We start from the raw sequence: 18,009 nt of genomic DNA, 5'->3' as shown, positions 1-18,009 counted from the left end.
ATAAATTAATTTCGTTTCTATCCACTCGGCCAACACTATTTACCCGAGTACCCGCTCACCCAAATCCCTCCTCCACAATATCATCTTAATATATTTATATACCATGATAGCATCATGGAGGATTGAAGAGTATCTCATTGAAGGACATAAGCAATACTCCATGATACAATCTCAGTATATGTATATAACATGATTTGTCTAGGATTGTATTTTTTAAAAAAAAATGAATGTATGAACATGATCCTCTATAATATTAGTATATTATATACATACCATATGAGTATCATAGAGGGCTGATAATTGTTTTTGGGAAAATGAAAAAAGTTCTATGTGATACCATCATAGTATATAAAGAGATACCGCGATGGTACCATAGTTTTAGGGGCATCCGGATAAATCGTTTGTGAATATGAAATAAAGTGGGTCAGGGCCGGATAATTATTTTATGTACAATGAACATTTATGTTCGTTTCCCTAAAGATAACCTGAATATTTATTTTTTATAAATTTAATATGTATACAGTGTATAATTAATATATACCTTGTTTTACATTGATTAAAGAATCTTAGCTAGTACTCCCTTAATATAGTCCTTTATGATTCAATTCGGGTCGGGTCGGGTCGGGTCGGGTCGTAGGTGAGTCATGCTATATAGTAGGGTTTTAGGACCATTGATTGTCTTGTTGTTCAAGAACCTAAAATTCTCTCATTATTCACTAACTCAACCATGACTGCTCAATCTCAAGAAGAGATCTTAGCCGCTCATCTCGAACAACAGAAAATTGAAGTAATTCTCTTCTCTTATTTTTTCCATACAAATATGTAACATAAAGTTCTGAAAATATTATTAGCTAGTAGTGCATGTGAGGTTTTTTTTTTTAAGGCTTTATAGTAATTTGACTTGATTTTATAGTTTCATTATATCTAGTAAGAGTTAAGTGTTGCTTGATTTGCTGATTTGTGGGGTGGTCATTGTTTTTTTCTTCTTCTTGAAATGAATTATTGGGATCTATAAGATAAATAAAGGATAACACAAAAAAATTGATGATTCACTTTGTAGATGGTATTTTGTTTGAAAAGTTTGAATCTTTTAAGGTTGTTAATAGAAATAGTGAGTTTCCTCTGGCAGCTGTTAGTTTGGGTTAGATGTTTTTTCTTGTGTGTGTGTGAAAGAGATTAACTAGTTCACTATGGGACATGATAAACAATAGCTTTTGAGTTTTTTGAGGCTATGTGTTTGAGTCGATCGCTCGTTAGGGACCTGGGGCGGAGCCAGTAAGGGGCAAGTGGGTGAAAAAGCAAACTGTTTATACAAGGTTAAAACTATTTCTTATGCATATATAGTAGATGTTGAACCCCCTTGGCTTCTTCATGTGTTTACTTCTCTATAGTTTTGAACCCCCTTAGTAAATATCCTGGATCCGCCACTGTTAGGGATGGCTTATAAATCATCGAATTCCCACAAATGGAATGAAAAGTAGGTCCATGTAAATGATCAAGATCTAATAGGGTGGCTTCCTGGTCTTTTCCATTGTAGTTTATACTTTATAGGCATAAAGTTCTATTTTTTTGGTTAATTATAGGCTAAAATTGTAGTTGCCTTTTGATTTCTAACTTCTTGTTGTGGTGGAGATCTAAGGCGGTAAGTAGGAAATTATAAAGAGGGATGTTAAAGCTTTTCGAGCAGGAGAAAAATTAACTGTTAAAATTTGCTCATTTGGTGTTGGCTCACAAGTTGCAAGTCGGCCCAATTGAGTTAAAAACCGGGCCATATAGAGACGTGCAGGAATGTGCTCCTCACATTGAGTTCGTCCTTTCGAGAGCAATATCGGAAGATCTTATACTCTTTCTGTGACTTGTTTTAGTGCTTCAGGTGTAATTATCATCTTTTTTGAAGCTGGAATATCAGTTGTAGTTATCATCTGTAGAATATAGTTGATGTGATTAAATGTTTTAGAGTAACTAAATTTAGCTATATTTGTGTATTTGAATCCTTGCTGAACTTGCATTTTGATTTCTAACTAGTTATTGTTGTAATGGATATTCTAAGGCGGTAGGTAGGAAATTGTAAAGGGGAGGGCAGCAAAGAGGGATGTTAAAGCTTTTAGTAGAAGAAAATTAATTATTAAAATTTGTTTATGTTCATTAGGCGTTGGCTCGCAAGTTATAAGTCAGGCCAATTGAGTTAAAAATCGGGCGAATATCAATTGTAGTTATCATCTGTAAAATAGTTGATGTGGTTAAATGTTTTAGAGTAGATAAATTTAGCTGTATTTGTTTATTTGAATCCTTGCTGAACTTGAATTTCATACAGATGAGAAATTTCATGAAGTTATTTAGACTTCCAATATTGTAGTTGCTGCAATATTTTTAAGCATCTTCTGTTTGTTCTTTCATGAATAAATCAAAATGGTGCATCCTTGTTTTCCGTATTTATAAAGGTTATACCTGCTATTGGATATTGGATTATTTTTGTGGAAAAATATATATATATACACATATGCAATAGAGAACAACAGAAAAAATGAAATAGTCTTGCAGATTTTATATGTGATATCTAAATACTTCATTGGTCCTCTTCTTTTATGGTAGAAGTAATGAACTATTATCATTTCTTGGTGCTCAATGTCAGCTTTGGTCAATGAGCGCGGTTTTGGTCTTCATGTATATTTTTTTAACATTTTCTAACCAAATACAATCTTCTTTTGTAGTCTGAGGAGCCAATTATTGAGGATGATGATGACGACGATGAAGATGAAGATGAAGATGATGAGGATGACAAAGATGAAGATGATGCTGAAGGTAAGCATAATTTCATAATTCTGAGCTTAAATTTGCTGATTCATTCTTTTGGTTCTTCTAAGATGATGGCTTCAAAGTATTAGTTGCATTTCCCATCACTCATACAATTTTAGAGTCAACTAGCTATGGAGGTTAGGGACTTTGCTTGTGTATTTCCTTTTATTTGATAGGAAGCTTAGTGTGTAGTTAAAGTTGGATTCTTCGATGAATTTGAATTCTTGAGACTTGTATTTACTGGTTGTATAAGTGTGTTGAACAAGTTAGATCAACTCAGTCCAGAGAGTGTCTCACATCAATGGGATGAAAGGAGTATTAGAAAAGTTGGAGTATCTCTCACATTGATCATATATAGAAAGAGAAATATCATATCATTGTCAATCTTTGTTTGAATTGTGCAGTTCCGACCATAGTTCTATTGAAAGTAGAGCATATTACATTAACTCGTGCCCTTTTAAAACTTGTCAGAGGAGATTCTGGGTCTCTCTTTATGTTTCTCGAAGTGTGCATTCCTTCTGAGAGAAAACAGCTTAATTGAATCTTTCTTTCATTTTCTCATCACTGAAGGCATGAATATTATGGAGTTTGATTAATACAAGTATGTGAGTTAACTTGGTTATTGGAATAATTCGCTTTTACTGTCTATCCAGTTGACCTGCTTGATTTAATCAACTTCATTTTTTGTCTGCACGTATTTTTTGCTTCCTCTTTTCCTTTTGGTTCCGTTGATACTTGTGATTTTTTCTCCATATATTTTGGCTGTTACTTTTGCATGCATAAATTAACAGAGTTAGAAATCTTCTTGAACCTTAGTTATAACAAGTCTCAATGGGTTCCAGCTTTCTCGTTGTGTAGATGTCACTTGAAATCTCTATTGTTCTAAATATATGATGAAGAGTAAATGAATGTTTAACTCTCTTCCGTGGTCCACAATGCTCATAAATACTGTAATTGTCTAATCACAAATTGCAGGGGGTAGTGGTAGGTCAAAGCAGAGCAGGAGCGAGAAGAAGAGCCGAAAAGCTATGATCAAGCTCGGAATGAAGCCAATCCCGGGGGTCAGCCGTGTCACTGTCAAAAAGAGCAAGAATGTTAGTTATATATGTCATTGCTTTGTTGCCTTTTCTCTTCCATGTTTTTGGTTCTAGTGCTTAGCTTTCTTCTTATATTATCTTCTCTTGTTTCAGATTCTATTTGTCATCTCGAAACCGGATGTTTTCAAGAGCCCTGCGTCAGACACATATGTTATATTTGGTGAGGCAAAGATTGAGGATTTGAGCTCTCAACTGCAGTCTCAAGCTGCTGAGCAGTTCAAGGCTCCTAATTTGAGCAACGTGATATCGAAGCCAGAACCATCAACGGTGGCTCAGGACGATGAGGATGTAGATGAGACAGGCGTAGAACCCAAGGATATCGAGCTGGTGATGACCCAAGCAGGTGTTTCCAGAGCAAAAGCTGTCAAAGCTCTCAAGGCTGCAGATGGTGATATTGTCTCTGCCATTATGGAGCTTACGAACTAGAAAGTCTTTACTATGTTCCAATCTTTTCAGAGGCTTATGAATATTAATGGTTTCAGTTTGCTGCTTTTTCCTATTCCGTTTTTCTGTTCTGCTTGATGTCATGGTATACCAGAGACATCTTGAATTATGCAAAAGAAAAAAAGTTGGGAGCTAGAGCATTTTCTCTCACTAACTAAATCATATCTGAATGATTACTCTGGTGAAGCGTTAGATGCATCTTGGGCGACTTGCCAGACATATTGGGTTATATGGTACTTCCCTGATTGAGATTTTTCCGTTTCAGCCAAGAAAAATAAATTGAATAATAACAAATATGGAGCATGAATTGCTCTTAGATCCATTTTCAAGGGATTCATATTACTATTATCCATTAGAATAATATATTGTTGGCTTGGTTGGACTAAAAAAAACTGGTTGGACTAAAAAAAAGAAGTATCCAGGCTCCATTTAGAGAGAGAAAACAATTGGAACTTTTTTTTATATATTTCATTTTCCACTAGTGTCCGGTTACTTGCATTCGACTAAATCCAGAAGTGCGCTCGAAAGTCCCACATTTCGGGGTAAGGCACTCCCTAGCATAACTCCATATCCAATACTTAAATTTGAGACATCTTATGATAACCAGCCTAAATCCTTATAGTGAACAACAGTATACCTCCTATCCTATGGACATAGCTCCCAAATATTCCTCAAGGAGATGCAGGCTCCATCTAGGAAAAAAACAACTGGATTTAAAAAAAAAAAAAAAAAAATTCATCCAGCGTCCGATTACTTGCATTTGATTAAATTCATAATTGCGCTCGAAAGTCTCACATTTTGGGTGTAATTAAGGCACTCCCTAACACAACTCTATATTTGTGGTTTAATTAATCCAAGACCTCTGATTAAAAATAACCACCACAAACCTTTATTGGTGAACAAGAGTATACCTCCTATGGACATAGCTCCCAAATATTCCTCAAAGAGATGCAATTTCCTCACGTACTCAATCCGATAGTCTATCAAAACAGTTGTGACACTGATGAGAATACATGCTAAGAAAGATTAAAGGTTAAGTTGATTATCAATTATTTATTCAAATCTTTAAGAATAAGTAGAAATTTGCACGAATGGTACAACTATGGTTCGATATGAACTCGATGAAATTGAATTCTCCACCAAATTCCAAAGTACCACGACAAAACTAATAGTAATTCTTTTACTATAGATACTTCACTATGCTCAACAAAGCCCAAAATTGTCCATATAACAAATTCCAGCTCATCTTCGGTGGTGAATTATTATTTTTCCGTAATAGGTTCATCTAATTTTACTAGCCATTTAAAGGAAAGCAATTGAAAGAGAACTATATTTGGAATAATTTGTTGATTTCCCCCCCAAATTGCTTATATGAAATGTCGTCTAACATTATGTACAATGAAGGTTTATTATAAGCATTTAAATTATTTTCCAAAAAAAAAGGGAGTAAAAGCATATATATAAGCCTAATTAGCTTTCAAATGTACTCATTAGTGCAAAGAGAAATGTTTCGTGTGAGTATCTTGTTAGAAATTGTTATCTTTATCCTGGATGAATTTGCCTCCCAAAGTTTCAACTCTCGTCCTGTGTACAACACAAAACTACTTGCTATTGTCATTTTGCTAGCTATATTATGTTGTGGAGGATGCCAACAAATTACACAACCTCCTAATGCACATGCTCCTAGTGCACAAATTATACAACCTCCTGGTGCACAACCTCCTAGTGCACAAATTACGCAATCTCCTAATGCAATAGTAGCACAAGATGGCTCTGGCAACTATAACACAATAATGGCTGCAGTCTTGGCGGCTCCGACTAACAGCATTGAAAATTACTACATTCAAATAAAAGAAGGAACCTACAATGAATGTGTCCAAATCGAAGAATGGCAAACGAACATCGTTCTCATTGGAGAAGGAATGGACAAAACCATAATATTGGGAAATAAGAGCTATGGAGGTGGCATTGGGTTGTATGACACTGCTACCATGGCTAAGTCAATTATTCTTAATTTACTCCACTTCCTGATCAAATCACTCATTTTAACCATAAAAATATGTTATTATTTTGTTAAGTATTACGTTGCATACAAATAGAACTTGCATCATTGATTCGATGACTGCTTGTTTTTTCTGTTTTAAGGGGTGAATGGCAAAGGCTTCATGGCGCAAGATATCACTTTTCGGAACACAGCTGGAGCTAATAATCAAATGGCAGCAGCTTTAAGGGCAACTGCTGATCACTGCACCTTCTATAGGTGCCAATTTGACGGCTTTCAAGACACCCTATACTCACACGTTGGCAAGCAGTTCTATAGGGAATGTAAAATCTTGGGCACTATTGACTTAATTTGTGGTGATGCAGCTGCGGTGTTCCAAAATTGCTTAATCGAAGCACGTTTGCCACTGCCTGGCCAATACAATATCATCACGGCGCAACAGAGAAATGCCGAGAATAGAACAACAGGATTCGTGTTGCAAAATTGCACGTTAAAATTAGCAACTCCGGACGAGGATAACGTAACGGTATATTTAGGTCGGCCATGGGATAAGTTTTCACGTACTGTGGTTATGCAGAGTTACATAGATGTGTTGATAAATCCAAGAGGATGGATAGAATTTGAAGGATTGCCCCTAGTTCGCCCATTCTATATGGAATACGAAAATAGAGGACCCGGTGCAAATACAAATGGACGTGTGAAGTGGGCATTAATCACTAGCGATCCTAAGATAGCATCAAATTTCACAGTCAGACATTTTATAAACGGTAAAGAATGGATACCCTCCACAGTCCCACACTACTTAGATCTCCTTTGAACATAGTACTTTACTAATCATTTTAAGGAAAAGAATTGAACAAAATCATATTTGGAATGAACTTTATATTATTCCCCTACATTAAAAGATAACACTATGCACTTAGTAAAAGGTGGGAAAGAGATAAAGAGGATTCCTGTTTAAGAAAATTTCTTATGTGAAATTTCGTCTACATTATACGCTTAAGGTTTATTTATAAAGTAAAATCTATCACTATCTCAATATGATGCCGTGACTTATTCAGGCACTTGTGAAGAGTCTTTCACTTAATGACATCCAATTCGAAAGGATCGATTAAAATCTAACAGTGATGATTTTTCTCATTTGACTGCAATAACTTTCAGTTTGTTACTCCTTTTCTAATATTTGTAAACTCATCTATTGAACAATGAATTACAAAATTTAAACAAGCTGTTCCTTTATTGAGATGTTGTTATTACTGTTTATGCATAATGTGATTTGGTCGATACTACTTATTCTTACTTTAATTTATCACTCTTACTATAATAAATTAATATGATTTGGTCCACACACTTTATCGAAAATGGTTAGCAAGAAAGACGGGAACGAGAGGAAGTCATTCTAACTGTTTTACCTGTTTTTCTAGAGAGAGAATTGGTAAAAGGAAGAAAACTCCCCAGAGACTGGGGACATGCATTGAAAAAAAACAAAAAAAAACAAAAAAAAAAAAAAACAGACAGAGAAGAAGGGGGGCCTTTGTCTCTCAATAACTTCCCAGTGAAAGGAATTTTTGTTTCTCTCTGTCTCTCTCACGCTCAGCCGTTGTTGTTCGTCTCCCTGAATGCCTTCACCAGTATTCAGGGTATGTAATATTTCATTTTTCAAGGAAATTTCAAGTTTCTTTTTAAAGAATCTCTTAGCAAGATTTTTAGATTATAAATTTTCTTGATTTTTATGCAAAGATTGAGACTTCTTGTTGTATCATTGTCATATAAACATGTTTATCACTATCTTTCACATGCATATTCATGGAGAGGCAGAGGGCACTCCAGGATTTTAGGCTAAAATATTTATGCATATTACGTAAATTTCTTAACACAAACACATGATCTGTAGATGCAGCCGCCCTGTGTAGAGGGGTGGAATAGATGGGAGTTTTTGTAGTGGTGTATGATTGATATATAAGAGGGGAAAAAGATGCCACCTTTTCGTTGAGTATGATTTTGCACATTTTACATAGTTCCTAAATATGCAAATTTTATTCAAAAATTTGGAAATACAGTTAATGCTGAATTCGCATAAGAAACTAGATATTTTGACCCTCGTGCTTCAAATGTGTGATTCTTGTTGTGATAGAAAGAGTAAATAGAATGAAGAAAATGGAAGAATTTTAAGTGTTTTTGGAACAGAATTAATGTAACATTCTTCTAATTGTTCTTTTGTAGTCATTTGTGGCGACTATTAAGCGGAGGAGCGAGGGAACCAACACGATGGTATGTCAAATTCTGTAAATTTCAATTTTTAAACCATATTGCCTAATTATTTTTCTATATACATATGTTTGTTTTCCGAATATATAATTCTTGGGGAATTTAACAGGGTTCAGAGATAGCAATGTGGTTATTTGACTTTTGCAGCCTCCTATACGCAAATTGGATGTAAGCCTTTATTTCTTTTTTATCATAATTCCTTTTCATGATTTGCTTTCAAGAATTCAATGTCAAAAAGAAAATATAGTGTCAAGTATTGTGAGATTACTTCTTGGCCAATTTCAGAAAGAAAAGTTTTTTCTGAGATGAACGAACAGCCTCAAAATGTTGCATTTGGGGCTTATATTGTAATGGGAAAGACCCCCTAAACTTGATGTGTTATATTCAAATTTCCCTCAAACAATAATTGATCCTAATTACCCTCATGTACTTGACATGTTTAAAATCGTTACCCCCTCAAACAATAATTGGTCCTACTTACCCCCTCTGTACTTGGTTTTTCTATAATCCAGGTGATTTTTCAAATGACTTTTGGCTCGTGAGAGGGTAAAATAATATGATGTGGCATTCAACAGTTGTTTTCAATAGTTATTCCCTCATCTCCTTCCATATGTCTTCTCTATTCCTCCATTAAGTATAACAACTAATTTTTCCTTCTTTTTCCATTTTTCTTTTGAAGGGTAACGATTATAAAAATAAAATAAAAGAGTCAAGTATAGGTTAATCAAGACTAGTTATTGTTTGAGGGGTAATGATTATAGAAAAACCAAGTACAGGGGGTAATTAGGACCAAGTATAGGTTAAGGGGAATCTGAAATTAGGGGGTCTTTAGGTATTCTGCCTATTTGTAATTGTTTGTGGATTTGCTTAGTACAATGAATTTCATAGTGATTTTGTTGGTAAATTAGACTTGTCTGTTCATTTTCCAGACAATGTGAAGGATGTTCTACCCAAGGAAGACTAATTCTCTAGGGATATAACACTGATTAAAGAAGCTCCCTTTAGCATGCACTTTAATTGTTGTTGTTTTTACTTGAATGAGATTCAACAAGATGGCTGTTGCTATCAATCCTCAAAATCATGGGTTCAAGCAATTTGTTAGACCTCCGAGGTGTAAAATTCCATCATTCTCTCAGCTCGACTACAACAACGTTCTTGAATCAAGCCAAACAAACCTTACACATCCCTTACATAATGTTCCTTTTGAATTCCCCAACATCCACAAAAGTTATTCCACACCGTGCTTATCAAGATCAGAAGAAGATATTGAAAATAATCCGAGAATTGAAATCATTGGTGGCCATCGAGCTCCTAAAGTGCACGTGTTAGTTGTTGAGGTTGCTATAGCTATGGCTTCCGGAATCAAACCTGAGTTACTATCAAGTGGCCTAGGTGGGGCCTACCTTTTTCGTGCGACAAATGGTAATGCAATAGCAGTGGCAAAACCTGCTGATGAGGAACCTCTAGCTTTGAATAATCCGAAAGGATTTGCAGGTCGGATGTTAGGCCAACCGGGCATGAAACGTTCCATTAAGATAGGCGAAACTGGTGTTCGCGAATCAGCTGCCTATCTTCTTGATCATGATGGATTTGCTGGTGTTCCTCCAACAACATTAGTCAAAATTTCTCATGTTACCTTCAATATAAACGATTCACAATCGCTTTCTACTTCAACTTATAAAATTGCCTCGCTTCAACGGTTTATGGAGCATGATTATGATGCAGGAGACTTAGGCGCTTCAGGATTTTCAGTGGCTTCAATTCATCGTATTGGGATATTGGATATACGTCTTCTCAATCTTGACAGGCATGCTGGAAATATCCTGGTGAAGCACGGGAAAGAAAACTATGCTGTTGATTCTGCTGAACTTGTACCTATAGATCATGGACTTTGCTTGCCAGAATCACTTGATGATCCGTATTTCGAATGGCTGCATTGGCCTCAAGCCTCCATTCCATTTTCAGACTCTGAAATGGAGTATATATGTGGTCTTGATCCGTTTAAGGATGCGGATTTACTACGAAGTGAACTTCCTTCTATTAGGGAATCATCCATTCGGGTTCTCGTGGTGTGCACTATTCTTTTGAAGCAAGCTGCTACTTCAGGGCTTTGCTTAGCTCAAATCGGAGAAATGATGACTCGAAAATGTTATGGTGGACAGGAAGAATGGAGTGCATTAGAAAAGATGTGTTTCAGTGCCAAGGTTAAGATGGAGAGTAAAATAAAAGAGGACAATCAGAGTATCGGTGAAGAGAAAGAAAACAATGTTGGAGTTTTTCAGTTTGATTATGAAGACGGAGATGACTCAAATCAAGAAGTTGAGGAAGCTGATGAAATCATACAAGGCAGCTCTGCTATAACAGCTAAGCCACCGAAAATTCCAAGATTTTCGTCTGTTAGGTCTATGAGTAGACTAGTCGATCCATTAGCGTTTCATTGTGAAGAAGAATGCGATTTCCTAAACAACAATTCTCGCAATGATGATGGTGCTAAGGAGGACGATATCAACGATGATGACAGTCAGAAAGCTGGTGTCCTATTGAGGAGCATGAGCTTTGGTACAAAAAATTACAAGAATGATGGTGAAGGGATTTCTTTTGGTGAAATGAGTAGTGAACAATGGAGCTTATTCTTAGAGGTTTTTGAGAAGCTTTTGTCTGAGGCTTTTGAAGGCAAAAACTGCATGTGTTTGTCAAAGCAAAGATTGGGATCTTCTTGTGAATTCTGAAGAGAATATTTGGTTTATGAGAAGAGTTCCACCTGTATTTACAACAAATGTAAAATACCAGCCAAAGTACTCAAGGTAGAATGTAGATAGTTAGCATAAATGGCAAAGAGATGGGCAAATTTGCCATCCTTTCCACACCTTTATTTATTAGTCTTCTGTTTTTTTTTTTTTCTACTTCTCTGCAGAAGTTGATCTCTCTCTTTGCTTTTTCATTGTTTAAAATGCCAACCCCAAATAGTTTGGGAGTGAGGCGTAATTATTGTTGTGTTTTTCATCATTTAAAATACAAAAACTAGAGAATTCTATGTTCTTTGACACAATTTGATATTATGTTGTATGAATTGTAAATTGTATGTATTGAACGACGGTTTCAAATAAATTTTCAAGTTTTTTGGGCTATGTTATGCGGATTCAACTGTGTATACATATAATACATAAGTGCAAAAGTTATCTGGAATGCTGAATTAGTATACATGCAGTATTGTCTAACTTTAAGTATAATCTGAAGAAGATCAGAATTTCCCCACAATAGTCTTTGTGGAAATATCTGATAGTTGTACAAGAAAGTGTCAAGTACGTACTCACTGGAATAGTCAAAGTTGCACAAGCTTAACTCGAACACCATCAAAATGAGCCATCGATATGATGAAGTCATTTAAAATTTACAAATTGTTAAAGGAGTACAATAATTCCAAAATAGAATTCTAATTGTGGTGAACCATCAGATAATGATACCTGAAAGACCATATTTTTCACAAGTACATAGGAGAAGAAGTAGAGTCAGCAAATGACATAGTAAGAATAAACTGTCATTCAGTACTAAAGATCACAAATGACAGGCTTGCAAGATCTTAGGAACAAAAAGGCTTATTATACATTTCTTGGTTGTGTTTTCCCCTCATGTTTATGCAAGAGAGATGATACATAACAGTGGCAATGCACGTCATCACAGGCCCGTCACCTCTGTGACTTTGACCTAAAAATGCATCTCCAACTGAATCTTTATAGAATATTTACAAGAATACAACAAAAGCACACATTCATGCAAACGCGAGAGATGCCCTTTCGGCATTGCTCTCTCTCTGCAAACTCCTCAAGTTTGTTTCTTTGTCCAGATGGAATGACGTTGAACTTGTTTTGAGAATACTGGAGATAAATTTTGTTGTGAAAAAATAATTGCCCCTCGTCCGGCTGCTATGGAAGTAGTACAAGTAGAAACAGCAGGAGAGACCAGAATTTTGAAGAATTAATCCCTTCAGAAGCTGCAAATGTATATATCATTGCGTCAATTTAGCATGAAGAAAAATATTATTACAAATACAGTGAGTAATAATGCACAAGCATGATTCTGCTTGTCGAAAGAAGCACCAGCTGATTAAAGCTAATATCTTCAAATATCAAACTGAATGAGCAAATCTATAATTAGAGAAGAATAAATTTCACTTGGTGTGTTCGGTATGGGGGAAAACATTTTCCTCAAAATATTTTCCAATTTTCCATGTTCAGTTGGCCAAAACTTTTTGAAAATATTTTCTCTAGGAAAACAAGTTCCTTAAAATGAGGAAAATGACTTTCCTAGTGGAAGTAGGAAATACAAGTTCCACAAGTGGCATTTCACATTGATTGTCTCCTCTCCACCCTCCAACACACCTCATTCTTTACCTCCACCCCCTTAGCCCCCATCCCCATCACCCCCACACCCCTACCCATTCCCACCTCCCATAGTATGTGTCTAGATTATACACAAATGCTTTTAGGATAATATTTTTTGCTTACGTACCAAACACAAGAAAATAAGTAAAAAATACACTTATTTTCCTGGAAAATATTATTCAAGAAAAACATTTTCCTTCATACCGAACACACCCCCTCTCCTCTTTCCGGGACCAGACGAAAGGTGGGAAAAGCAGTTGAAGAGATGAACTAACATGCAAGTTTAGCAGACCCCCTGTTTAAAGCAGACAAGGTTCTCAAAAGAATACTCACATGAAGATGGGGATGAAACTGAAGCAGATCTATCAGGAGGCTCTGCAACAGAATTACTCTTTGGTGGAGGTTGAACATGAGCATATACTACATTGGGCAATGGACTTGATGCAGTGATTTCATGTGGAGTAGGAGGTGGAGCATGTACTTGCTGACGAGGCGAGGGAGTAATATAAGGTGCGGGGACTGGTGCTCGAGCAGGAACCATATGCGGGTGGTGACTATTCGCCTTCCTTGGAAATCTCCCAAAATGACATGGAGGTTGGGCCCCACGTCTCTTGTGCTGTACAGGTGCAGGGGCAGGTGCAAGTACTGGTGCTGATACAGGTGAAACTTGACTGCTAATAGATCCACCTTTCTCAACCTTCGGAGCCGGTGATACTGCAGGAGCAAGATTTAAATCTCGATGGTGGTGACGGTGGTGATGGTGAGATAGAGGAGCTGGAGAAGGCGAGGGGCTACCACTATTACTACCTCGAGAATGTGGTAAAAAAGAGGACAGGCTAACTTGTTTAACCCTTCCAAATACGGTGTTATTGAGGCCAAGGTTTCCGGAATTAGAACCAATGGTATGAGCCAATTGCTTCAACCTTGAACTGGAGGGATTTATCCCAACTGCCAAAAGGACTTTACACTGAACAATAGTCGGAGGATCCACTGTTGAACCTCTTCTACTTGTCAAACTCATATACAAGTTCTGCATTGTTAAGAGGAAAAAGAAAGAGAAATCAGCCTGCTAACACCAACGATGAATGCTCTTCTAAGTAATAACAACGAAAAGAAGCAAGCAGCCACCGGAGCATAAATAAACCAAGAAAACCTTTGCTGTGGTCAAGGGGATATTGCAGCATGTAAATATGAAAATATAATATGTTTATGTATGTCTCTGTTTGAAAGGGTCTTTGTTTGAGAGCAGCAGATTGCAACAGAATGAGGCATTGCAAACCTTTTGCCTTTTAAATAACCAACTGCACATAGATGGATTTTTTTTAGAAAGAAAATAAAGATACTTTCTGTGCTAATGAGATTTGCTGAATGGTTTCAAAAGACATATCCAATGCTTCTTACGTCTTAATCATATAGACCTTTTGGAGAAGAAATAATAAACAATGATACTCCTTTTCGCATTACTTAAGATATTTTATTTTTGCAAGTACTAGTATTATTTTTCACAAGTGAATGGTTATCCATCAGCACGCACAGTAACTACCACGGGGCAGCACTATAAGATCGCTAATCCTACTACAACAACCTATTGTACAATCATGATTAGGTATAGTCATGGAAAAATATTCAACTTGAGGAAGAAATATGAATCAGACTATAGATAGTGGAGCCTCTATATACCATTTAAACTATCTATAGTGCAGCCTCTATATACCATTTATTTTTATATGATTATTTCCCTTTCAAATGACTGCCTGCAAGAATTAGGAGTTATACATATATTTTTTTTGAGAATGAAAAATCAAGTACCTCAACTGCACGGTCGGCAGGATTCAAATCTGTGCGGGCAGAGCCCACGTGATTATATTATGCGCCTTTACCAGGAAATTATACATATATAACAAACAGAAAATCTTAGATAAAATGAAAAGAACAGAAAAAGGTGTTACTACAATCAACCACTCATGCAAGATAAGAAATAAAAAGCTAAATATGTCAAGAAAGAAATATAAGCCAGAGGAAAGTATAACCATAAAGAACTTGCTTAATTAAAAAAACGTCAGTGGCATGAAGAATAATATCAGAGTTAAGAGATTATATATATATGTCAATGCAGGTAACATCAATCATAATCACAGACCTCATATGATGAAAGATGTAACCCAGAGTTGAGCTGGCTTTTTAGTTCATGAAAATTATCTTGAATTTCATCAATTGAAAAGTTCAAGGTGAAGTTGAAAAGAATCTGGACTTGCTGCACGGGGAATCCGCTTTGCTTGGGGCTCACAGTAATCCCTCCTCTGAATTTCAGCACATCAAAGGAAAAAGGATCGCCAAACAAAGGTGCTGTCAAGTGGAGAGTTGATAGGCCAGTAATCACAGATTCAAGTACCGACCGGACTAAACTCAGAGCAGTTAGAGAGACCCTTCTATTTTTCACTTCAGAGTCAACTGCAAAGACGATCTCTGTTATGTTCGATCTAGTTGTATTTTCCAATGATATTATGTCCACCTGTTAGAAGCAGAAAATCGGTTTGAGAAGGAAGAAATGGCAAAAGAAAATTAAGCTATGGAAAGGAAAATAACACAGATAATGGAGAGAAGGATTATTGGGACATACTTTAGTATTGGGAACACTTATTTCATCAAAAATACCATCTGCAAGTTGCAAAATGTTATCCTGGACAAAGGAAACTGGCTTCTCAAGCATGAAACTGGCAACTACATCATGACCTGGAAAACTCAAAACACATCGACATGAAAAACTGAAAATACTTGCAATGAGTAAAGGATCTACTCCAATCATCTATGAAGAGATTCATTTTTTTTCAAATATAAGTAGGATATTCAGATAACTCAGATGAAGTTACTGATGACATTGATTGTTACTTGTAGGAAAACTAAGCTATGAAAAAAAGCATTAGGTTGATTTGGACCTACGGCATTAGGAATTATAACCTATCTACTCTCCTTGATGCGTACTTTTTATATCTATTTTTATATATGTTTGATATTTTAATTGTTCAATGGCTGAGTGTATCTATTTCCCCAGCATACACTTGTTGCTGGATATCAATGAACCAAGATTTACCTGATTAAAAAAAAGTCCAACAGGTGTATAGGACAATCCATACATCAGTTAGACAACTTATATGGTCAGGAGATGTGAGGCATTAGGATGCTACTAAAAGGTAATCACGATTTAGAACTCCAAGTGAACAAAATTATCAAAACAACATTATCAAAAGACGAAAAGCTCCTCCAGTGATAAGGACATATAAAAACATTAACCAACTAGGTCAAACTTCAATCAAGACTTGTCTTCTTTTAGGATTTCCACAGATTTTGCTCGATGTTAAGCACACAAACGAGAAGGACAAAACTAATTCTAAGTGACCAATGCATAATAATTGCAGAATGCATCAAAAGGAGCCACCTGAAAAGGGGTATCTCTTAAAGTTCAGTTGGACTGTTTAGCTGAAGCTGTGTTCTGGGAACACCATGCATTGGCTTAGGATCATTAAGATCTAAAAACAATTAAGTGCGTTAAAAAGTAAAACATTGCTTGACCAAGTGGAGTTTTCCCTCGTAATAGAAGACAGTAGATCAACCATTACCAGATTATACTGTTATTTGATCGTATCATAAGTTCATAACACAAGAGCACCGTCCTTGACTAATCAAAATGTCTCAATGTCCAACTATCTGTAAGGTAACAGCTAGACAACATCCATTATTTTCTTTTTAAAATTCCAATTAAAGGATACATCCTTTCTAGCTGAGACATAAATAGGTAATGCTACAGTCAACAAAATTAACAATCTTCTTCATCCAAAAAATGGTAAACAAAACTTAAGACAGATTTTATTAACAGACTTATCAATTATATGTCTAGGTTACAAACCGCCAATGCCAGGCGGAATGCAAAAATGGCAATTGCTACCAGATGAAGAAGTAGCATGAACATGTATGTCAATATCCAGTACTTGAGGGCCAAAATGCAATCCCCATCTGAACTGAATATCAAACTAGCAGCATATAGCTTTCCAGTTTTCTTAATTGAAAATTCACTTCATTTAACCAAACTAGAAGAACCCCAAAAATCAAACATATCAGTTCATTTAATAGCAAAAAGTAAAAGATTTCCTGAACTAAACCAGAAGCTTATCGGAAAAAGGTAATTAAGATTTCAAACAAGATACAAAACCAGATTGTAAACTCATAATTACCAATCTAACACAACAAATTACACAGAAAGATCTTCCAAGCAGAGCATGTTGCAATTAAATACACCCAAAACACAGAAAAAACAATACCTTTAAACTTGTTTAAATCAGTAAGCAACAGAAAAAAGACACATTTACACGTTCTTTTTACTCAGTAAGCTATAAAAATGGGACCTTTATATTGACATTAAGACACCCAAAACACAGAAAAATGACAACTTTAAACTTGTTTAAATCAATAAGCAACAAAGATGGTACCTTTACACTTTTTTCTAATAATTAAGCAATAAAAATGGTACCTTTATACTTGTCATCAAGATCCAGATCCCCCAGATCTCCATTCTTGAAAAATGGCAACAAGAAAACAGCAGAAACCAAAACTCCCATACCAAGCATCAATACAACTACACATTTAAAACTCACCACCCCTTTGAACTTACAACAACCCCTACACCTATCCTCTGCATTTTGAGTTGTACTTTGTGCATCCAATGAAGTACCAGGTATTGGCTGTTCTTCCTCTCCCTTCCCCATTGGAAACACTTATAACAATGTGGCTCTAATTCCCTTTTTCTAATCTTCATTTCTACACTTGTATAACAAAGAATCCATAGCTTCTTCTTGAAAAAAAAAATTCCTCCTTTTGGTGAGACTATAAAGAATGGCACAATATGTTTTTTTTTTTTTTTTGTTAATCTTGGTTAGGGTTAGGATGGAACTTGGGAGTTGGAAGAGTAAAGTGAAGTGGTGTTAGTGAGAAAAGAAAGACAGTTTTTGTTGCTTTGCTTAAAATG

The 18,009-nt window shown here is 35.8% G+C and overlaps 4 protein-coding genes across 4 annotated transcripts; 3 read left to right on the top strand and 1 right to left on the bottom strand.

The window, feature by feature from the left end:
• Window positions 1-625: 625 nt before the first annotated feature.
• On the top strand, window positions 626-4,472 carry LOC132607595 (nascent polypeptide-associated complex subunit alpha-like protein). Its single transcript, XM_060321633.1, has 4 exons — window positions 626-787; window positions 2,712-2,802; window positions 3,772-3,890; window positions 3,987-4,472. Exons 1-4 carry the CDS (start codon window positions 728-730, stop codon window positions 4,317-4,319), a joined length of 603 nt encoding a protein of 200 aa, XP_060177616.1. The 5' UTR covers window positions 626-727; the 3' UTR covers window positions 4,320-4,472.
• Window positions 4,473-5,842: 1,370 nt separating this feature from the next.
• Window positions 5,843-7,156, top strand: LOC132608384 (probable pectinesterase 56). The gene is made up of 2 exons (XM_060322409.1): window positions 5,843-6,299; window positions 6,483-7,156. Exons 1-2 carry the CDS (start codon window positions 5,843-5,845, stop codon window positions 7,154-7,156), a joined length of 1,131 nt encoding a protein of 376 aa, XP_060178392.1.
• Window positions 7,157-7,682: 526 nt separating this feature from the next.
• On the top strand, window positions 7,683-11,729 carry LOC132605531 (phosphatidylinositol 4-kinase gamma 8-like). The gene is made up of 4 exons (XM_060318658.1): window positions 7,683-7,979; window positions 8,563-8,610; window positions 8,717-8,775; window positions 9,537-11,729. The coding sequence occupies exon 4, from the start codon at window positions 9,645-9,647 to the stop codon at window positions 11,334-11,336; it is 1,692 nt and encodes a 563-aa protein (XP_060174641.1). The 5' UTR covers window positions 7,683-7,979; window positions 8,563-8,610; window positions 8,717-8,775; window positions 9,537-9,644; the 3' UTR covers window positions 11,337-11,729.
• Window positions 11,730-12,111: 382 nt separating this feature from the next.
• Window positions 12,112-18,009, bottom strand: LOC132607594 (uncharacterized). Its single transcript, XM_060321632.1, has 5 exons — window positions 17,515-18,009; window positions 15,610-15,722; window positions 15,130-15,501; window positions 13,323-14,019; window positions 12,112-12,598 (listed from the first exon to the last, which is right to left on the bottom strand). The coding sequence occupies exons 1-5, from the start codon at window positions 17,747-17,749 to the stop codon at window positions 12,531-12,533; spliced, it is 1,485 nt and encodes a 494-aa protein (XP_060177615.1). The 5' UTR covers window positions 17,750-18,009; the 3' UTR covers window positions 12,112-12,530.

The sequence above is a fragment of the Lycium barbarum genome, chromosome 8 (assembly GCF_019175385.1).
Source record: "Lycium barbarum isolate Lr01 chromosome 8, ASM1917538v2, whole genome shotgun sequence".
Taxonomy (NCBI): domain Eukaryota; kingdom Viridiplantae; phylum Streptophyta; class Magnoliopsida; order Solanales; family Solanaceae; genus Lycium; species Lycium barbarum.
Note: the sequence above shows the minus strand (reverse complement) of the source record. Positions and strands in the feature narration are given on the sequence as shown.